At 35.5% G+C, this 23515-nt stretch overlaps 2 protein-coding genes across 4 annotated transcripts; both read left to right on the forward strand.

Annotated features, from left to right (window-relative positions):
- Positions 1-4161: 4161 nt before the first annotated feature.
- On the forward strand, positions 4162-20406 carry LOC132316207 (protein FRIGIDA-ESSENTIAL 1-like). 3 transcript variants are annotated; one of them, XM_059814722.1, is made up of 6 exons: positions 4162-4811; positions 10373-10898; positions 11052-11278; positions 11363-12516; positions 12622-12753; positions 16403-20406. In XM_059814722.1, the coding sequence occupies exons 1-5, from the start codon at positions 4610-4612 to the stop codon at positions 12649-12651; spliced, it is 2139 nt and encodes a 712-aa protein (XP_059670705.1). In that variant the 5' UTR covers positions 4162-4609; the 3' UTR covers positions 12652-12753; positions 16403-20406. The 3 variants fall into 3 exon arrangements, with proteins under 3 accessions (XP_059670705.1, XP_059670699.1, XP_059670710.1); XM_059814716.1 differs by lacking the exon at positions 16403-20406 and having other exon boundaries at positions 11363-12744; XM_059814727.1 differs by lacking the exon at positions 16403-20406 and having other exon boundaries at positions 4162-4775; positions 11363-12744.
- A 148-nt stretch (positions 20407-20554) lies between these two features.
- Positions 20555-21564, forward strand: LOC132316225 (auxin-repressed 12.5 kDa protein-like). Its single transcript, XM_059814735.1, has 3 exons — positions 20555-20769; positions 20919-21153; positions 21294-21564. The coding sequence occupies exons 1-3, from the start codon at positions 20676-20678 to the stop codon at positions 21331-21333; spliced, it is 369 nt and encodes a 122-aa protein (XP_059670718.1). The 5' UTR covers positions 20555-20675; the 3' UTR covers positions 21334-21564.
- The last annotated feature ends 1951 nt before the right edge of the window (positions 21565-23515 follow it).

The following is a 23515-nucleotide window of genomic DNA, read 5'->3' on the forward strand; positions in this document are numbered from 1 at the left end:
TGAAATTACATGAATGCCCTTGATAAGGACATCTGTGGAGCCCCCTGTATATTATTTCAATTGGGCGGTCAACGAAACTGGTGGAGTGGTTTGGACTTTGGAGTCGTTTGATGCTTTAATTTAGGTCAAATTGCGAATCGTGCTCGACTTAGGGCGCAATTGTCGGACAGTTCTTGTTCCTGTCATTAGGGTCAAGGGCAAGCTTTTAAGAATGGATTGGATGAGCACAACTATGGGCCGTATAGGCCCAACAAAACAATCCAATCCCTCAACCACTATAGCTTTTCAATTGTTTCATGTCCACTCTTTTATTCAAGTGGAGCCAAAAATTTAATCTCAACAATCTTTTATTAATGCTTATTATGTTTCTTTAACAGGTTTGTTTTTCCCAATTGCACACAGCCCACTGAGCTACAAATTAAGTGCCATTAATAGGCAATTTAAAATCCAACCATTTGCCAACCAGTACATTAATTGAACATCAAAATCCACGTACACTAATGTTGCATTTTGAGCATTGAATCAATGTCTTAAAATTAAACTTTAGAAAAAAATTATTTTATTTCTAGATTTAAGGTGCTATTTACTATTTTTTTTCAGTAAATAAAGGAAGAAATTTCAATTATTTACTATTTTGTGCACCAGATATAATAATGTTGTATTTGGGAGCTCCGAATTGTTGATTTACACTTAAAATCAAAAGAAATGTAGTTAATGGCTGATGAGAAGCTTTGCATGTTTTTAGTTATTCGTAGTTCTGAAAGTTCAACTAGACTTTTAGTTGGGCTGCCCCAATGTCAGCCCAATAACAAATCAACATGCACAAGCTTTTCCCTTGTATTCTTTGACTAACTAACAATTAATTTGACCAATGTTTGAGGGTTTAGAACCTAAACCTTAAAACAGAGGGCCATAACTATCAAAGTACTGCGTAATAGAAATATTGATATACACCATCAGTCATTTGTTTAGATGTCCATCATTTGATGGTTTGCAGATATTTTGACGGCCATTGGTAAGTGGTAAGTGACTTTTCGTGGGCATGGGAGAGTCTGGCTTTCGATCCTCACCACCCGTTAATAAAGGTGTCACGACACTTGCTTGCGTGATACTATTTACTGAAAAGACACACCTAGCTATAATTTATCTGGTGTGTCCCTGAAAATGACCAAGTGATCTCGAGTTACTTGTCCTATGACTTAACTTGCTGAACGAGAAAGGGGTCGCTACCCTTCGCTTTTCTGTGGACGTACCCCTCTCCAGTCGGGTGAGTCCCTCCTCCTCTATCACTTTCCAAGTTCCCTCTTATAAATGGAACCTTGGACATTGCCCCCATCCCCCCCCCCCCCCCCCCCCCCCCCCCCCAAACTGAAAGGGTCTCGAGGATCAGGATTGGAATAAAGTCTCGCAGGGTCGAGAAGGCAGTACCCCGAGGGGACTCCATTCCCTATCTCCAGGCTTGAGAATTTGAGGGAATGTGGACAGATGGTTGGGATCCAAAGAATTACCTCTATTAGGAGCAGATGTAAGGGGGAGAGGATATTGATACCCGAGGTCGAGCTCTAAGTAAGACTAAAATGGTAAATTAAATGTGAATGACATTTGATGAGACCTGCATTAAAGAGGAAGCGCCAATTTCCCCTTTAGACCGGGGGGCAAAGCGCCCCAGCCCACTTGGCAATGTCCCATCTATCAGGGGAGGAGATCCTCAAACCCTCATGCAAGAGGGAGCTTGCCCCAAACATTGATCAGGGTAACAGGCATTATAAATATGAGAGCATTAATCAGTCTTAAAGGCAAAATTAGAAAACTCTAACAACCAACTACTACTGAGCTCGAGTTTACTTAGGTATTAGATAATGTCTTCCCTTTCTTAATATTTGATTTCAAAGAGTCTCTTGTATTGCTTGGATCCCTACTTTGATACTGATCTCAGAACTCTTAGCTTAGGTGAAATACATTTCTCATCCTACAAAAAAGCCTACTATCAACAACACCTATTCTACTAACATTCCTAACATTGTCAGAAAAATAATAATAATAATAAATCATTAGTGAAAATGCAATGTGGTCTATCACTAGATAATCAGCAGTCGCTTTTGAACCGGTTGGACCAAGATAGGAGTGGACCAATAGGAGGCCCACTCGGTGCATAATTCAATACCAGAAGTTTGCAATGCTGAGTCCAGTATTTAAAACCTGTTAGAATAAAAAAGGCAAGCATATTAGATATTTGGTGTCATATTAAATTAAGTATTTTTTATAATTAAATTATTTTTTAATTTGTCTAATAACAATATTTTTTAAAACACTTGTATGGTTAATTTTAAAATAATATTAACTTTATAATGAAAGGAGTGTAATTGTCTTTATAAAAAAATAAAGGAATGAAAAAATTGTCTATGAAAAAATATATATATACCTAAAATATTCAACTCCTGCTTATAATCTATTTTTAAAACTTCATTCAACAGTTCTACACAGTTAAAATTGGTAACCATTAAAAGCTTTTTTAATGGCCACCAAACACATCTAAACTTAATTATTTAAAACAGAAGTAGCAATCCCAAATAAGCACTTAGATTTTCATGTTTAGTATTATAAGTTTTATACCAAACATGTAATTAATTCATTGTACCTTTTGAAAATTATTAACTTGTTCTTTCTAGCTTAAATATGTATATTACCAAGTTGGAAATTTTTAAAAATTTTAAAGGGCAATGACGGAAAATGAGCATTTATTTACTTTGACTTTTGTAAGGGGGCAATTAATTTGGAACATCTTAAAAAGGAAAAATGGACCACTAATATCAATGGGTGCCTTAATTTTCTTAAAATAGAAAGTCAATCGTTAAAGTCTCTTTAGAAGTGGCTGTGGAAGTGTGTTTTTTGTAAAGATGAAAATAAAAAATAAAAATAATAATTATTGTATCGAATAGTTACAGTGAGTTGCTACAACTACTATTTTAATTAGTCAATTATGCAATAAATAAGTCCACTTAGTTAAAGTCTTTAAAATTAGGGATAACAATTGTGTGTTCATGGATAGTTATTATACTAACTAACTTGACTCCCGACCTATTTATTAAATGGATTATACGTGTTAACTCTTTTTTTTTTTAATTGTTATTTTTTTATTAAATGGGTTATACTATTTGTAAAATCTAGAGATTATATTATTTAAGTTATTTATAATCCTCATAAAAAAAAAAATAATAATTGTGTAAGTCTCAATCTAACCAAATTAGAAAATAGTCTTTGTAGTTCTCCAAGATATATATTTTTGGCCAAACAAGATAGTAATTTAAAAGACTCAAATTTACATAGTTATTACAAAACCCAACCCAATTAATATAGCTAATGAATTAATGTATATTTTTGTGAGGGTTCATGTTAAAATAATTTTATTGTTTATAATTAAACAGGTATAAATAGATTAGGCATGTTGGACCCTTCAACCCTAATGTAACATAATTAATTATTTCGTGTCGTGATCTAGTCGTGTTGAACTTTACCGCCCCTAATTAAAATCTTATAGGTATTCCATAATATTGGATGTTAAAAACTTATTTACTGGCAATCATCTTCCGGTGACCAACAAATAGCAAAAAATTGATTTTCTTGCTATGTTCTAATTTATAATCCAAATGTAAAAGGACATGACGAAAAATTTAATAATATAGTTTCATTTATATTTTCTTTGTTGGTCGTCTGAACGGTGCAATTGATGCTGGTCGCCTGAGGGGTGCAGTTGATATGTAAAATCAACTACAGAAATAAAAGAAGAATATTAGGTGTACCCAAAAGAAGGTTGCATGCAATGCATCTCCATTCCTTTTTTCTTGATTAATCAGGTTAAGGAAAATACGGGTGGGGAGAGGAAAATTTAGAAAAAAGAAGAAGATTGAAAGGATTATCCAGGGGACCTTGGACAATTATTAGTACAATTTCCTTTTATGAATGGAAATTGCAAAACCTCCATTCTCCAAACAAGAATAGTAGTCATTCTCTTTTTTTATCACATTTTTCCTTCGTAGTTTATGTCCGGTTAAATTATTATTTTTTTAATTTCATTTTTTCCAATTTTTTCTTTAAAGAACTTGCATAAAGTTTCGGCCATTGCAGGCCTAGGTAGCTTGAATAATTAAATTACTGTATTTTTTATTTTATTTTTTCAGATGTGATTATCCTTTTCTTTTCTACTTAAATAGCTAGCATGAAGCTTCCCCAGGTCTGGTAGATTCGGTAGCTTCCACTATGAAGTGAATAATGTACTTCAGGTCACAATCTGTAACATTTTTTCCTTATGCAAATGATTTTTTTATTTTATTTATCCTTCACATCCTATCATTTCTCATTTTTATTTTATTTCCCCCATATTTCCATTTCCTTTTTCCACATATCCAAACGGTTGCCCAACTCACCGAGGGATTCGAAAACCGGATCAAGATGGAGACAATGCCACGTAATATATATATATATATATATCACGTATTACTCAACAGACAGCGTAGCCTGAGAGTGCCAAAGCTGAAGAAGTGTGTGTAGGTGTACGCAAAAAAGGAAAAAGAGTGCGAAACGGCCGCATTCAATTCAGGGATTCTCCAAAATGCCTTCCTCCGACCACCGCCCCGCCGTCGCAACCGCAACCGCAACCGCAACCGATCCAAAGGACAACGGCTCAGATTCTGAAGAACATGAAGAAATAGAAGAGGAAGTGGAAGTAGAAGAGGAGGTGGAGGTAGAAGTTCACGAAGAGCAAGATATGCGCAAAGGTTTGTCAGATGCACCGATTCATGAGAATCGGAACAGTGAGTTAATCTATAGCTTTTAAAAAGCCTCCTTTTTTTCTTTTTCTTTTTTTTTTTTTTTTTTTTTTAATATATCAAGTTTTATGGAATTGTTATATGTTATCATTGGTGTTCGTGTCTCTTGATTTTGCAAATTGTTCTTGCTTAGATCTATTTTATCATTACTTTTTGTTATTTTTCAAGCTGTAATCTATGCGTTCAATATTCCTTGAATCCATGTAATTCTCATTTTTATGTACTCTGGGTTCTGTCATTGTTATGCATGTGATTTATGATTTATTTGGAGAAAAGAATAATGCTAATACAATGATGTCAATTGATATGGAATTTTGAGCCTGTTTGATTCATGTGAATTATAAACCTTTTATTTAATGCAGTTTGGTTAAGGAACATGCTATTTTATCTTGATTTACTTTATGTTTTGTTAGGACTATGTTATGTGAGAGTTCAGTTTCATGATAGTTTTGATGCATGAGGGGAATATATATTCGCTTCTTGATTTTTGAATATTGCATGTTGAAATCTTTTATGTTGATGCATCAAATAACTAGTATCGTCGCAATGGAAAATTTGCTTTCCGTGATTATCTCTCCTTGACAGCGTTTGCATTCGCTTTTGTCACCATACTAATTAGCCACACATTTGTAAGGTAAGATACGCTGTATTACATTTCAAAGAATGTTCCTTTATACGAAGACAAATGGGGCTTTAGCGGGTTTGTTGACTGTTCCAGAGATAAAACCAATAAAAAGTAGGCAGCTAAAGTTTTTGATAATTCTTGGAAAGAATATATGCAGCTCTAGTGCAGATATTATTCTTTGATTGCTCAATATAGAAATTATGAATATGGCATCTAGGCGATAATTAGCGTTTGAGAATTAATGGATGGATTTATTACAATGGTTGGATTTACCATTCATTTGAAGTCCACTTGGCAGGTTAGGTATTTCCTATGAAATAAGTTGTTAAAGTGTAAAGCGGAAGCAAGAGTATGAGAGTGGCTGGTAAAAGATCTTAGTGGGAGAGTACCTTGAGAGTACTAGTTGAACTATAGGTTCTATAGACATACATGTTTTTTTACGAGCCGCGAAGGTAATAGCCAATATAAATAAGGGATAGGTTTATATGTCATTGTGATCATTATCTATGTCATCTACTATTGAAGGAAACTTAATATATTTTTTGCAGTAGTTATTTTGTAGGTAATTAATGATGCTGATCTTTTTTAGCTAAATAACAATGATATTTGGTATAATCTCAATTATTAGATTATAACTATTTATAGGTTATGTGAAGGTAGAAGCAAGTAACACGAATCATGTAAGTAAATGTACAGCTATTTGGTTGCATATGAGCACAAGATTTAGGTCATTTGAATGGAGTATAATAAACACTCCTTCAAAAGGTTGCGTTGTCAATTATGAAGCTGAACCTCGATGTTAAGTTTCCTTTTTTTTGGCTTATGGAAGGTCTTCTTGTTCACCCGATTCTTTTGTTAAATTTTAAGGAGAGTCAAGATTATTGCTGTTTTTCTTGGTTCCCCTTTTCATTCTCCTTCTAGAGTATTATGGCAGGTTTGCAAAGTCTTTAAGGGCCAGAAGCAACACAAGAATCTTTCGTATTTCTTGTGAGAGGAGCGATATTCTAACTTCACCAAAGTATTCTCACACTCAACTTTTTTAAAAAAATAAGAAATGATAAAATTGTCCATCAAAAGCATTCTTATACTTCATAGCTCTCCGAAATGTACTCTTGCCCTCCACCTTTGATGGTTAATTATGTCTTTTTCTATTGAAAAACTCAAATAGACTGTGAGAATACTTCTAAGGAATGCAAATATGAAGTTGAAGGTTTATGTCTGAGTCAACATAGTTAACGTGTATGGATTGAGCAAAGGTGCACAAGTATAAGATGCATATTTTATGTAAATTTTTTATTGTTGGGTTGTTTGATTATAAACAACCTCCGCCCCAAATTAAATGTCCTGTTTTGGGTATTCTCCCGCTGTCCCAAATTAAATGTCTGTTTTGGGGATTCTAAGGTTTTAAAGGGACACACAATTAATACATGTTTCTGTTTGAAAGTTCAAAACTAACCCTTCAATATATAGAGATTTACGTTGTTAGTTTGAGAAAGTTTTCAAAATCTAAGAATAATTTAGAAAGTTATAATTTTTGGATATTGACTTTTGAAAGGATGACATTTATTTTGGGACATCATAAACAGGGAAAGGAGACTTTTTTTTTTGGTTGTAGGGAGTAGTGATCAACACCTTAACCCCAAAACAAACCAAAATTAATTGGTTTGCTATATCTTGAACAAGATCAAAGTCAAAATGCTTGAAAATTGGACCTAACCAAATCAAGAGTGTTCAAGATTGTTCTACTTTTGGGTTGCACTAACTTAGCTTGGACCCTTAGTAAATTTCACCAACTTCTTCATAATTGCGATACACTTAGCGTGGCTTCCCCTTAATTCGTTTGTACCCTTATATTTATGCCCATTTCAAAATCCAAGCTTATTTTCCTTATGCTTGGCTTTCTGATTGAAACACTTCTTAGAAGGTGCTATGTCCATTTCAAATATGCTGTCGGATACCGACACATCAAAGCACTACTAGACGTATATCCAACACCTCTTAGACGTGTGCATAATCCAAAAACATATTTCATAATTTTGGACACTTGTCAGACACATTCAGACAATTCCCAACACAAACCTTATTTAGCACAAACAAATCTTAAAAAAGCCATGCACAACAATCTTGAAAAAGGGGCAGCTTACATACCTATGAAAAACAGGGCAGGATTTGATTCAGAAATTAAGTTCGCAGGATCTAAAGTGGAGTCTCGCTCGCTTAGACAGGAGCAATAACACAGTGTAAAATGTACCATTTTGAACACATGGCATGCAATGGGATAGTACTAGTCAGGGGCGGAGCCAGAAATTCTAATTTGGGTTTTTTTTTTTTTTTGGGGGGGGTGGGGGTGGGGGGGGGGGGGGGGGGGGTGGGTTGGGAGATTTGTACTGTGTAACTAAAATCTGAAAAATTTATAATCAATTGTAATATAATTTTGTTCAAATATTAGTCATAGTATAAATTTCTTGAAAAAATCCCAAAAAAGAAAAGAAAAAAAAAATACAACTTAAATAAATAGTTGAAAAACTGATATGAGAAAGAAAAATAAAGAGAAGAAGAAATGACAAGTTATAATTAAAAAGAGAAGTGGTACTTCCTTAATTGTTTCAGTTTTTGCAAAAATCTAATTTTTGGAAAGAAAAAAAAATTGAGTACTTTGATTCCACTTTAGGAAAGATATATCATTATTAACTAGATGACAGATTAGTAAAAAAAAAAAAAATTATGATTTTTAACTCAACAAAGTCTCACATTTAGACTTAACATGATTATTACTTTAGTAACTTATACAAATAGTTATAGAAGTTTTCATTTAGCAAGTGGCAATTATTAACTAATGTTGAGTGAACATTAGTGAATTTTCTCCTTTTCTCTCTCTTGAATTAATGTTATAGATATTGTACATATTTATATGTAAATGAAATAATGATTTGTTGCAGTAAGGACTACAATAATAATGAATTTAAATTTCTGTTTCACAATATTTGAGCTTTCAAAAGTAGAGCTAAAAGGATGTAAGTTGAAAATTCTATATGTTTCAATGGGGCAAAAGCTAAATTTAATTTCAAACTCTCTATTTTGGGACCAATATATAAGTGTTTTGGAAAAAATAAAAAATGGGGTGGTCAACTGAAAATTTAAGATAAGAATATCTATGTAATTGAGAAAAAAAGAAAAAAAAAAAAAGGATAGTACTAGTAGTAGTAGTATGTATAAAATAAAAAAGCTGTGACATTTGCTAGGAGAAGAAAGACCAAAATTAACATGGTTGATATGATAGGGCAAGCTACGATAGCATGTGGTTTGACTAAGGTTATGGATATACATCAAAATGGCAAAAGAGAGATTCATGTAGTTTGGAAAAATAGTTGTTGAGTTGAGATCTATTAAGGTCTTGAAAATGTGGAATCTATGATTATATTACAAATATAGCTGATATTCTTATTCCTTTGTTATAGTCCTAAAGCACTATTTCGCCTTTGTTTTATGCGCAATGTCCTTTTCACTCTCCTCTTTGCTTTATTTTTCCTTGAGGTATCTTTTGGCGATCGAATTGATGATATAATCACTTCTATCCACCTTCGCAGAGATTACGTTCCATATGCTTTCTTTTGGATTACTCCTCTTCAAATCCTATTTCTAAAGCATCTTTCTATAATTTATACTTAAAATTAACTCTGATTGTAGTTTCATTAACCATAGAACAAACAAATAATGCAAAAGTTTCCTCTTGGTCGTGCCTCATAAATTCATGAACGCTTAATATTGATCCTTGACGGTCAGCTTTTCTCATTGAAAATTCTTTTGTTCTCTCTCTAATTGTTCTCATGCTATTAGCTACTCCATTTTACAGGTAATTGATTGTATCAATGATGTATAATAAAAGAAGTGGTTCGTACCCACTATTATCCTACCAATGCTGGATGCTAGAAGGGATTTATTAAATACAGACTTAACATTTCATATAATTTGCACAAAGTGCATGTTCGCCTAATAGCTCAAGTTTTTACTAATGCATTAAAAGCAGTGGCGCCTATTAATAATATCTAAGCAACTAATTATTTAAAATACCATCATCTCAGATAGACTAGGACCATTATTTGGTGCAATGATACAATCTTGGATTGCCAAGTGTGAGAATGTGAGTACAAGTTCAAGGATAACCTTTTTGTGCAAACATGCTAAAAATTAGTTTGTTACCAGCCTATCCCTCCCAGTGTCCTCGATTACCAGGGAGAATGCTATACATTTCTTTCTTAATGTTCTTGAACCATTTAGTTATTAACCCAAGTAAGAGAATTACTTCCATCATGATCTTCTTGAGGATCAATTGCACAAGTTTTTTCATATCCTTACATCTTGTCTTTTGTTTTTTTGTTCCCAATTGCTCCAAACATTTTTCAACAATTCACAATTTTAATGCCACAATACGGAGATTACTCTAAATATTATCCAAAGTGCTTTTCCTTTTCTCAATAGGCATTAATGTGGTAAAAGAATTGGTCAGTCAAACACCCTTTGGAAATTTTTGGAGAACCTAAACCCGTTTAGAGTGTTAAGCTTCTCCAATACTTGATAGTGTACATTTCTTAAGGAAATGCATTTTTTCCTCCAATAGAACCGCCTATAATGTAATTCCTTTTTACCATTGCATGCTCCCTTATCCTGCAATCAGGTTTAAGAAGTCATGGAATTTGACATTCACCTCATTGTATATTTCAGTAATCATTCTGGTTCATGGTTTTCTTTTTAATCAGAAATCACTTGACTAGGGAATCTCGTGTTCGGTTCTGTGAGATTGGTTTCTTAGAACTATTTCTTAGGAAGTCACCCTATCTTTATTATGTTGCATGCAGGAATTTGTTTGAACGAGATGTTTGTTTGGTTTCTTTTCATGATTTTTTGTCTTTCTTCCTTGTAGATGCTAGCCAAGGTATGGAGTCCCTGGGGCACGAGGAGCAGTTGTGTTCAGTTTCTTCTGCTCTAGATAAATCCGTAGAAAATCTACAATCAGACACCCTTGCAGTAGAAGACAGTAAGAGAAATTCAAATCTTTCCTGTACAAGTGAGAAAAGAGAAAAGGAGGAATCATGCGTTAATAGTGAGGATTCTAAGTTCCCAAAAATAGGGGAGAACCCGGTTGCTTCTGATGACAACGTATTTCAAGCAACCACTGCTGATAAGAATGGTTCTGGTGCCATTTTAGAAAAGGGAATCCTTAAAGACGATAATAATGCACATTATGATTGTAAGGCTCATTTGTGCAATAGTGAGATTATGACTGATGACCACACAAAGCGCTGTAGTGTTTTTGGTGAAGAAGTGGTTCCTACAATCTCAACAAAAGATATCTTTGATGAGGAGGATAGTGGTGTAATATATTCTAAGGAAGAAATTAAGCAAATGAGCATGCAATCTGTGGAGGAGATGAAGCAAAAGGAATCAAGGTGTGGTGATACTAGTTCAGTGTATTCTTGAATTTTACTTATCATGTAACTTCAGTGTTGGTTTATGCTGATCTCGATATCTTTTTTCGTGGTAGTTTGTTTTACCTTAGCTACGCACTCAAACCAATTCCTGATGACTGATGGGTTTTTCAGATTGGCAACGACCCATATAAGGCTCAGAAGTTTGTCCCCAGGTGCTGACTTTAGGGATCAAAACAAACAACCAGCGGTTATATGCGACTTTTTTGCTAAAGGATGGTGTATAAAAGGGAAGTCATGTAGATTCCTCCACATAAAGGATCGTGTGGATAGTGCTAGCCGGGTGCCTGAAAGAAATGTAGTTGATGCAAATAAGAAAAGTGAACTCTGGGCTGGTGAAGGTAATTTGTATTCTCTCTTGGAGAGTAGGTTTACAAGACCTTCTTTTCTGTGTCGATTCTAATATGCACTTTCTCCTATATCAGGTTTGTTTTCTGTGTCCCCCTTCCGTGGAAAGAGCTTGTTTCCTGAGCAAAGATATTTCTCAAGTAGCTCAGTTATGTTAAATACTGACCAAAACACCATGATTCCTGCTTATGCAATAAGTTTGGAAGAATTGGCTAGTAAGAGAGGCCAGTATATGCTCAATGCTCGTAGTTCGCCAGACTTGAGCCGTTCTCTGAATTTGAGCTCAAGCACTTCTCTACCATCATCTACCGGCATGTTACCATCTCGCCATTGTTCAGCTTATACAAGGCCCTCTTTATCATTTAGTAGTTCTTCTAAATCCACCTCCCTGCTGCGGAGCTCTTCACCATTCTCTGGTTCTGAAACCGAAAATTTGTCTGTACACAATGCTTCTGGACAACCCCTGTGCTATGGTGGACATAAAGAAAAAAATATTTTCTATGATTGGGAGCCATCTGTACCTTTTCGGCCATCATTTTTTATTAATTCTCTAAATATGTCATCTCCAGGAAGCCAATATGACCCTATCCATGATAGCATTGAGCAGCCCAACTTAGGAGATCGGTTCTCAAAAATTTTGTCATCTAGTCAAGGGACATCCATCCTGACTCCACATCTGCCTGTAAATGGCGATCCTGTTTTAACGGGGACTCTATGCCAAGAGTATAGCTCAGGTAAGTACTCTCATCATAAATTCCTTGAGAATATGTTGGACAGTAACTCTTATGGAAAGAGTGTGTTTACAACTGAAGCTGAAACTGTGGGAGCTGAACAGCATAACGAAATTGCCTTGCCCATAGAAGAGAAGCTCTTGGGCTCCGCCTATGTCAAAGACGTTACAAAAGCTAACAAACATAATATTGATCTTGAACTTCAAAGTGATGGACCAAGACACAATAAAAAATCAAAAGTAGATCCGAGTGAAGCAAACAGTGAACAGGACCCAAAAGCACTGAAGCTTTTTCGTGATTCTCTCATTGATTTTGTGAAAGAATTGCTGAAACCAACTTGGGAAGAGGGTCGTCTGAGCAGAGATGCTCACAAAATGATAGTTAAGAAAGCAGTTGACAAGGTCATTAGCACAGTGCAGCCTAACCAAATTCCAAGTACTATGGAAAAAGTTTATCTATATTTTTCTTTATCCGATACAAAAATTGCAAAGCTTGTTGAGGTGAGTGTCTTGATTACAGAGATGATATATGCTAAAAAAGACGTAGATGTGGGATTGTAATTACACACTTGTCCTGCTGTTTGACTCTAAATTCTTTCATTGCAGGGATATCTCGAGAAGTATGGCAAATTCTGAGCTGCTGGGCCGATTGGATTTCTTTTATGAAGTGTCTATACAGCCTACCAGCTTGGAAGTTGTGGACATTTCTTTGGGGCTGTCCTTTTTAACTACCAACGAGTAGGACTGAAACTTCTGTGGACTCTTAGGTTTTTTTTAATGAGATGTTTTGTTTTATGGATGATATGTTTTATTATTATCTTTTTATGCATTTGGAGTAACTTTAGGGATCATGATGTGTAGTTGTTCCAGTTTTTCATATCCCCGTGCTTTTGGTGTTATGTGCATGTTATTTTCTACATCTTTGTTGCATTCACATACATAGAACGGAGATATCTGGGGCTGAGCTACTCAGATCTCCTTTTTTTTCTTATAACTTGCCTTTGGTCAATCAATACATTAACAACATGCTCTTTTAGTTGCAAGTTTGACTTCCTTTTTTTCCTGTAGAGAAAAATGCAATGCATTGTATCTTTTAACTGTATCGTGTTGAGGTTTCTGGTATTCTAGGTATTGTAAATTATGTGGTCATTGGATACACAAAGTTAATTTTAGGTTTATGCTATTCTTTATACTTCAGTATTTTTTAACCCTCAACAGTTCTGTTAGTTATGGACGTGCATTAGATTAGATCTCTACGTTAAGGAGGAAAAAACTACAATCAAGAACTTGAACAATCACCATTCATGAGGTCAAGTTTCTATCAGAAATCCAAGGTGCAATTCATATAGGTTTTGCATACAAAAGAATTGAGAATCCATTGGAACACTGGCTCTATAGCTCAAATGGTATCTCCAGTCTCTTCCTAAGGGAAAGATTCAAGATTTTAATTTATGGTAGAGGGAATTTGGGGGTACAAGGGTGGGGGAGGGATACTCCTTAATGTGTAGCCCATGTCAATGGACAAGGGGATCTATTAACTTTAAACTGTACGGATAAGTGTTTATGCTTTGCAGAGTTGCAGCCCTTGATTTACAGAAAATTCGAAGTTTGTCTTTTTCTTTTTTGGCATAAATAAAACTGAAGATCTCCCCATTATAAAAAAGAAGACAACATAGTGTTTTAGAATCAAAATAGTAACTACCACTCATTAAATTCACAAATTGTCTGCTTCTCAACCACCATAGGTATAACTGAGCAGCTTGTCAATAGGTTGGAGTATATGTTTATATGTAAATGAAACTCAAGCAATAGAAGGTATTGAATTCGTTATAAGAGTTTAAGGACTTATAGGCAGTTAAGTGGTCCGGGTCTATTAGTAGCGGTGTTGACCTTGGTTTTTGGTGTTTGATTCATGTATTTTTTTTTTTGATAAGTAAAATTGTATAAAAGCGCTCAAAAGGGGAGCGGATCTCAAGAGAAATACACAAGGCCACAGAGAACCTCTAAGCCTTCAGAGAGGCCAAAAAATCGACAATCTCCTCTAAAGATCTATAATCTCTCTCTGTAACCCAACAAAAAAGAGTGGAAAGAATAGAGAATTTAAGAATAGAAATCGACATCTCCTTCGCATCAAAATATCTCCTATTCCTCTCAAGCCAAATACACCACCACACACAAAGAGGCGTAGCCCTCCAAGCATCCTGAATATGAGCCCCCACAGAGCAACCTCTCCAAGCCTCAATCAACCCTCTAGCGGATCCAGGCATAGACCAGAGAAACCCAAACAAGCCAAGCATCAAATCCCAACAGTCCCTGGCCATGGTGCAATGCAAGAGAAGGTGATCCACTGTTTCCTCATCACGAAGACACATATAGCAACAATTGACCACCACCTTATTTCTCCTTCTCAAGTTATCCTGGGTTAAGATCTTTCCCAGAACGGAGGTCCACGCAAAGAAGGCCACCTTAAGAGGAGCCTTTAAGTGCCAAACAGACTTCCAAGGGAAATGACCTCTAGGGCGTCGCCCTCAAGTTATCCTGTGTTTGATTCCTGTATTTTTATTAACACAAATATGAAATCTAGTTACTAATTCATCCACTCGGGTCATTCCAGGTCAGTTAGGGGAATCATACCATCTTGTTCTTGAATCTGGAGAAGTGATTTCTTATAGATGCATTCTGTCCTGCTGTGATTCCAAAATGTTTGGATGGGGAGGTTTGGCGACCCCATTCAGCTTTACAATAAAACTTCGTTGTATTCCCATAATTGGCCTCTATTTTCTTGTCTGTAATAGCTACCCGATACCAGAGTTATTTTTGTGGATCTCAATGCTCACCCATTGTTGCTGACCCTAAATTCTGTAGTAATCTTCCTCCTCCTTAAGCTATGAATTCCCTAATCTTCCCAGCCACTTGTCCAAAAAGGCATTCCGCATGGGATTCTATCATGTCCATTATCTAGTGCCCTCCCTTTTCAACTCGCCTTCCTTATCTTATTAGCAGTCATAAGGGATGTCAACATACCAGACTTCATTGGAGGGCTATTGTTATAATTCTGTTTCAGTTCAACTGAGATATTTCATTATGGCAAAGGGATTTAAGGATTTATACTGACATGCTTAACAAACCAGTACTTAGAAAATTATATATCGTCAGTACTATACTTATTGCAAGAATAAATGAAATAATCACCATAAAGCAACACAGTAAAAGCTTTAGGTGATCATTATTTTACCACTTTAGCTGGAATTATATTGAATCATGGTATAAAGGTTCCCAAACAGTGATGGAACTTATGACGTTCAGATGAACAACTATAAGAAGTATTAGCAAACAGGATAAACGATTGAAAGTAATGAGGGTGAGAACTTAAGGAATAAGAATGGACACTCACCCAAATGGAGGGCCTGATTAAGATTTTCAAGCCATGTGTGAAGATATAAGCTTCTTGCTTCAGGACATGCTGTGAATGAAGATGAGGATAAAGGCAAGGAAGGGAAAATAAAAGAAGTGGGACCGATACGTGTTTTTGTATAGCTTAATCTTTTTGCTGTTCTTTAAAACTTAATCTAGAAATGGTGTAATTATGCTTTTATAAATAAGACAGCACGAAATCAACTAGCATTAATTGTATTCATATACTAAAAGTAAGAACTATTCTTTAAACCTCAATCTAGAAATGGTATATCTGTGCTATTATAAATAAGACAGCACAAAATCAACTAGCATTAATTGTATTCATATACTAAATATTCCTTAAACCTTAATCTAGAAATGGTGTAATTGTGCTTTTATAAAAAAGACAGCACGAAATCAACTAGCATTAATTGTATTCATAAACTAAAAGTGAGAATTACATTTTAAGAAGTATTCTTTAAACCTTAATATAGAAAACGTGTAATTGTGCTTTTATAAATAAGACAGCACGAAATCAACTAGCATTAATTGTATTCATATACTAACAGGAAGAATTACGTTTTTCCCACTTCTTCTGGCGAACTGGGAGAGCTCCTCAGTTTAAGTTATTTTCTCACTTCAGCAACTGCTATCGAATTTTCTGCCTTGGCAGAGGGAATCCCGTTCTGGAAGCCTTGTTTTTTGTTGTTATTCGATCATGATACCCTAACTGACTCATGGAATATGAGAAAATGGGACAATAATAACAATTTTGAATTAAGTAAGAAAATGAGACAAAAATCACGGTTAAATTAAAGAGTTAAGAGTTTCTTTGAGATATCAGATAATATTCATAAGTTTGTAACAAATTGCTTTGGCTACAAATTTGGTTTTTCTCGAGAGTTTATAGAATTCATTGAATGCCTTGATTGATACATAAAAGTTGGATGTTTTGAAGTTTGAAATTCTGAGTCTACATCTCACTTTGCAGATGCAAGTACGCTTACTGACAAGAAGCCGATGGACATTAAAGTGTAAGAAGACAGGGATTCAAAATTGTGTAAAGATGATGATTATGTAGCTTGAGTTTCTAGTGGTGCTTGAGTCATCAAGACATCAACAAAGTGACAAATGAAAACTCAGGTTAAAGTTAATTGTGGTGGTGCAGCCCAGCAACAAACCTAACACTTCCACCAGGTGCGGTGAAGAATAGTTGGAGATGTGATACTAAAAGGAAACTGGCAGTGAAGAAAAGGAAGAAAAATGAAGTTTGTATTACAGTAATTTCATATTTTATTGTTCTGCATGGGATGGGAAACAACCTGGAAAAAAATGACTGAACTACTGGCTTGCAGATGTGCATTTTTGCCTGGTTACTCACTCAAGAGCGAAGAGAATCCTTCTAAGGTCTCTCTCCTGAACTTAATTCGCAGCAGTTCAAACACATCATCCAAGGTTGAAAAGAAAGGATTTAATGGCCAGGTTGATCAGTGAATGAAGAAGACTCGGCCATCCATCTCTTGCTTTTGGGCTTTCCACAGGCAAGCAAAACACTGAAAAGGAAGGGATGAAGGAACCTTCTTTGGATGTCTGCTTGAAAAGTTCTAGAAGATCAGTTGTCTCTCAAAAGATTGATGCTTGGATAGCTTTTTCTGGGCTTACTTACAGGTTTTAGGGAATGAATCAAGAGAATTTTGAATCAAAGCCCTGGATTTTTGTTCATCCCTTGCCTTAATAATATCTGAGGGTTTACAGCGATGACTTGGTATATCTACTATATGAGGAAGTGCTTATCTAAGTAGCATCATTGGGGTAGATACACAAATCAATTCCAATACAAGAAGCCAAGTAGGCGGTTTGGTGCGAGTGGAGGATTGTTAGTCTTTGTAGCAGTTCCATTGAGACACAATTTTACCGTCACTCTGATCTCCTGCTGCCATTACAGTTGTCGGTGATAAGTCTTAACTAACATGCACAGGCAACTTAAATGGATCTGATTGGAATGGAATTACTTGTGGTAAGGGCTGATCATTGGAGAATAACAGATTGCCAATGCCAAGAAATTCTTACTATACCAGCTGCAACATCTAAATACATCTTATCTGCCGTCGTGGGTTGTCATTGATTTTTTGGCAGACTCCTCAGTGACAGTGGAGAGGATCCTGGTCCATAATGATTACATAGTCCAAATCTTGGGAGGGTGTTCGGATGCATTTCTACTTTTGTTTTATTAGTTTTTCCTTTTTCTTTAATTGTTCTGTAGTGCTGATTGTTCTTTTCCTTTTTCCCATTTCCTCCCTCCCCCTGGATGCCAACTGAGATGTATTATTCCCAATTCTTGTTCCTTTTTCTCTCTGGGGTCTTAATTCTTGTATGGTTTAATGTTGACACAGCTGATTGAATCCGTCAGGGACCGGGTTAAAGTCATAGCTCAGGAACAGCTTTCGGACGGGAGGAACTTGGCTGACAGCAGGAATGGAGGGACGGGAAACTCAGAGAGCAGCTTTAGCTCGGGGTATCAACTCGTAGGCCTATTGAAAGAATTTACTTTTCTGGAATCTCGTTTCTTGAAGGTTAGATCTTTAAACTCAGCTTCCAGTGTGGAATATTTGGACTTTTGGATTTATCTGCAGCAGGTGAATAAAATTTTGGAGTCATCTATAGCAGGAGAGAAAATTCATAGAATTCGTTGAAAATGGCAGAAGTGATGAATCTTGTAATATATATTGATTTGTTATCATTCCATAATAAAAAAAATTTAAGATGTTTAAAATTAAACAATTGAGATTTATATTTAGCGTTTGAAATATATGTGAACAATGTAACATAAAACAAAATTGCAGGTTTCTTCATCTGATAAAAAAGTTGAAATGAATTTGGAGCTGTGAAATCATAGTTGGATGTTTGTTATAATGTACCAAGTAGCTGGTACTTTAGATGATTTTAACCTAGAGATGTATTTGTTGCTAGCCATTAAGTTAACTATGAAAAATCATCAAATCAAGGGCTTAGCTTAGTTATTCTGTTTTTTTTTTTTTCCTCCTCCTTCCCTAGATTGGATTAGCCACATAGGACACACACTTCACTCAAAATCCAAACATCTGTTATTCAGAGCCCACTTGGCTATACAATGAGCTGAAAAGTAGGGGAGCCCAGGAGAGAAAAGCCCCCACCCCTTAGCAGCAAAAAAAATGTACATCCTCCTTTATAACAGCTGAAAAGCCGGTAAAGGTTTAAGCTGCTTAATAGATTTGCAGTCGCCCTCTGTAATATAAAAACAAAATTTTTAAGCTCTGTTTTTAGGTCAAGAAGGTAAAATTATACTTCTCTATACCAACATCAAATGTCTATTTTACCTAAACATGTAAGAAAACAGAATAACAAAAAATGAATAGATCTGCCAGACTGCCAACAAATACTATTTAAACTTTTTGTCTGTAAGCAGTTAACTAGGGCTGCATTTTTGGTGGTCAACCTTAATTTAGACCACTCTCTTTTATAGTTTGTTTTGAAAATTTTCAATGTGATCAATATTCGGGTTTTGATTTGGCACAGATAATAGACAAATTCTGAATCCCTGATCAATCCACTTTGACCTTGTATCATTTTCGTAGAAGCATAGATTAAATGGGCATACAACAAGACCATCATAAATTTATAAGATTCATCTCATTAAAAGTGTTAAGGGCCCGTTCCTATAATTGTGTAGATTTTCAAATTGTTACTGGAGTGCCTGACTGGACCGAACCTTTCATTCTTACAATGAGCCCAATATCAAAAAACAGAGTTTGATGAATGTTCTGATTTTTTTTCAAATATTGCTGGTGTCTCAATTTTTTAGGAGCCTAAGTGGCTAACACAGTACAGGCTTCTCGAAGAGCTCTCTAGATCAAAACAGGTTAATTTGTGTTGAATACAATAGCAAATAGTTCATTAAATGTGAGACCCATGTTTCAGAGTTATGGACCAGTCACAGCTTGTCTTTTTGTCCACGAGATTGTCCTCGCCCTCGACCATTGGATCAGTTGCACCATCTCCAATCCAATCACTATGATATGGATTCAAATTTTAGTATTGATGCTTTCATTTAGTAGTAGTAAAACTTGAAGGGACTATTACCAGACAAAGAAAAAGACAGAAATCTTAGTCAAGCTAGCCAGCTAGGTTAGGTTCACCTAGTTATGCTACGGGGCACATTATGGACTTTTTATTTTACCCAAAAATTTAACATAAATGACCAACATACCCTTAATATGTGATTTTTTATTTACAAGTTAGGAATAGTTATGTCATTATTTTACTTTTAAAATAGAGTGGATTTGATCAAAGGTGATTTAACCAGTGCAATATGATACTAGATGGAGTACTATTGATCAATCCGTTTTTAAGGTTTGGGATGGGTTGTAGTTTTGCACCTGAGAATATAAACTACGTATTTATATGCCCATAAATCTAGTGATCAAACAAGTGGTACAAGACATTCACTGAGACAACACCGTTTCCAAAGTTGCCATTTTATAACTTGATTAAATTTCCACAAGTGTCTTAATAATTTTCATTAGTGAAAATTGTTTAAATTTTCGAAAAAAAAAAAAAAACAGGTGTCTTAATAATTTGTCTACCGACTACAGTACTACATTTTGTAATTAATTGAACGCTACCCAACGATTCATAGGTTGATTGAAATGACAACCGTATCCTTATTGTCCTAGTGACCTCCAGATCCTTCCCAGGCATAATTCCTGACAGACAGAGACAACCCACTTTAATCACATTTCATTAAAAAAGAAAAATACTCCTAGATAAGATTTCAGATCCAAATTATCAAAGGTATGGGTCCCACATTTCACAAGGCCCAATAACTCCATTACTTGTGGACCCCACATGGAACAAGAGAAAATGACAATGATGATTAATTAAAAGAGACAGATGGACACCAACACTCAACCCACTCTCGGCTAATCTATTCAATTCAGATTTTAGCCCAAATCGAGGACCCCACACTTGACCAGTTCATCCTTATCCACATTGATTTAAAATCTATATCTATTCCCAATTTTTCTGTTTCCAATATTTTTACTTGCTCTATTATACATAACACAACAAAAAAATTGGGTTTGGAAGTAGCGTTAATTAAACTGTGTGCGCATTACAATTGGAGATATTTCAGCACCAACCTCTATTAATAAGCAGTAGTAGAATCAGACCCACTGAGAGAGAGTGTGTGTGTGAGAGAGAGAGAGTGAGTGAAAGAGATAACAAAGATGGTTCTGCTAGACAAGCTCTGGGACGATGTTTTAGCCGGACCTCACCCTGAACGTGGACTTGGCAAGCTCAGGAAGTCTCTTACTATCAAAGGTACTTGCGCGTATTTTTCTGCTTATATATATATATGTGTGTGTATGTATACTGAGTTATACATGCATATATAATACAGTATGTGTGTATGGTTTTTGATTGATGAATTAATTATGTGGTGGTGATGGATGTGGTTTTTAAATAATTAGCGGGGACGTCAGATGGGGAAGGAGATCAAGGGGCTAGCAAGTTGTTTCAGAGGTCGTTGTCCATACCTGCGAGTCCGGGGACACCGTCAACGCCGATAACACCAAAGACACCGGTGGCAGTGAAGGAGAACGTGTGGAGGAGTGTGTTCCACCCAGGTAGCAACCTTGCCACCAAAGGTATTGGTGGTGAGCTCTTTGACAAGCCACACCCCAACTCTCCCACCGTTTATGACTGGTACGTATCACAACCAAACTTTCAAAAAAATAAATAAATAAATAAAAGAAAAAAAGACAGTTTAGTCATGATCCTTTACGCGAACGGCTTGGATCTGTTCTTTATAGTACTAAGATGAGGTGGGTTTCATGTGATTGCAGGCTCTACAGTGCCGAGACTAGGAGCAAGCATCATCGCTGAAGTTGGAGGTTGTTACAAAGGGTTGCATGTAAATAGTGTCTACTCTCTGTGTGTGTCCGCCACGTGTTTGTTTCCGATGGTTTTGTGTTGATGTCGTCTAATGGGATGCTCCAGCTGACCAACTAAAGTTTTGTAAATTATGCTAAAACATTTTAAGGAGTCTTTCTCGTTATGATCTTGGGTGGTGATGAGTTACTTTTATTATTATTGAATAAATAAATGTTTTTTGTATGTTCATTGTTCTTCTTGCTTTTTAGAATTTAGGGTTAATTTTTTTATTTTATTTTTGGGGGTATGTAGAACTAATATATAATATTCACCAAGTTTTTCTTTTTGCATCAAAACTAAAATTAATTTAGAATGCAAGTTCAAAAGGATTATTTCGTCTCATTAAATATGTCCACAAGCTGAACAAATTTTAAGAGTGGATAAATACTTCGCGAATTCAATATTAGTGGTGGGCAAATAATTCGAAAATATGATCCGGTTAGATCTGTGCAAATTGAATTGGATTGCTACAGTCGGATTTAAAAAAAATTGAATTCGTAGTTTATGGATCGGGAAATTATGAATTGAGGATTTTCATATTTAAAAAAATAAAAAATTGAAAAATAAAAAATTGAATTTGTAGTTTATAGATCGAATTAAGAATTGATTTGAGTGTTAAAATTGATATGTGAAATTTATCGGGATAATTTCACTGATTTCTTTCTCCTGGGATTAGACGTATTATTCCTTATTTTTTCTGAGATTAGGCGTAATTATAGATTAGGCGTAATTATAGACGGTATTTTTTACGTTTCAAAAATTACACTGACCTTCTTTTAAATTAATCGGCATTTGATTTCGGCCATTGATCATGTTAAATGATTAAAACACTCTTTAATATTTTATTAATATCACATCAAGAATAATTTTTTTTTTGAGATTATCATATTGTTCCTAATGGTAACATCTGCTACTATCTCATTTCCTTTACACATATCTTACACCATTTCCTTTCATTTCCTTTACACATATCTTACAACTGGTTAGAGAGAGAAACAGAAGGTAGAGATGGAGAAAAGTCTTTTTGTTTTTTTTTGGAGAAAAGTTTAATGTGTTGCCTTTACCCTAGATTTGTAAAGACTTTGATCTTCTGTTTTCTTTACCAGCCGTTACATATATAACCCATAATCGTTCAACAAGCAAGCATCGGTACACTTCTTCTGTTAAAGACTTTGATATTCTGTTCTCTTTACCGCCGATCTGACTTACGTCTCCTCCCCTTACCTAGCCTCTTCCTCCCAAACTTTTTTCCACACTTCTTCGATCTAACCCACCTTACTCTTCGTGGACACCATTGGGATCTTCCCAAAGATCTCTCAGCAACAAAACCCTTGAAACCCCGAAAATTGCAACTAGATTATGATTAAACACCGTCTCTATGATTCCATTGCCAATAATCCCGGTGTCTATCACCACCAACCAAATAGATGCAGCAACGTTGAAGTTGGTAGTCGTCGGAAGATCTGTGGACACGACGTCAGTAGGGACAAACATAGCAAATCAGGGCATCGAATTCCTTACACCCGAAGCCGCCAGCATCGATACGGAAAAGTTGAAGTTGTGGCCATTGATGAGGGCTTTCGTGAAGAAAAAGATGTTTATATTGTGGGGGAGTAGGTGGAAGGGGAGCGAATAGAGACGGCGTCGATCCCCGGGATGTGGGTGATGTTGACGGAACTGAAGTTTCTAGTTGCACGACTGGTGGTTTTCTAGGGTGTGGTGACGAGTTCTCAGGTGGCCGGAATCCGAGAGAGGAACTCTTATGTTCTTCCAGACTTCCACAATCGCCTCTTTCTCTTGACTATCCCCCCTTGTGTATTTTTAGGATTTGTTTTTAGTGTTATAAGTATAAATATAAATTTGCAGGGGATGCAATTATAGCTTTTTGGAATCGAAAGCTCATGGAGATGAACAATAACAACAATTCCAATAGAGTAATATAATTTTTAAAAGATAAGGTGATGGAATTTAGAGAGAGAAACAGTTTGAACCAGAAATAGCGAGTTCAAACCAAAAAATGAAGAAGAACAATGAACAGAAACTTAATCAATAGTTCGAGATCGAGAAATCGAAAACTCAATCATCAAACTAATGGAAGAATTTGGATGGGTTATAATTCAGAGAGAGAGAGAGA

The sequence above is a fragment of the Cornus florida genome, unplaced genomic scaffold, assembly GCF_030987335.1.
Source record: "Cornus florida cultivar Cherokee Brave unplaced genomic scaffold, ASM3098733v1 CherokeeBrave_3.0.0_Hap2_Chr01, whole genome shotgun sequence".
Lineage (NCBI taxonomy): Eukaryota > Viridiplantae > Streptophyta > Magnoliopsida > Cornales > Cornaceae > Cornus > Cornus florida.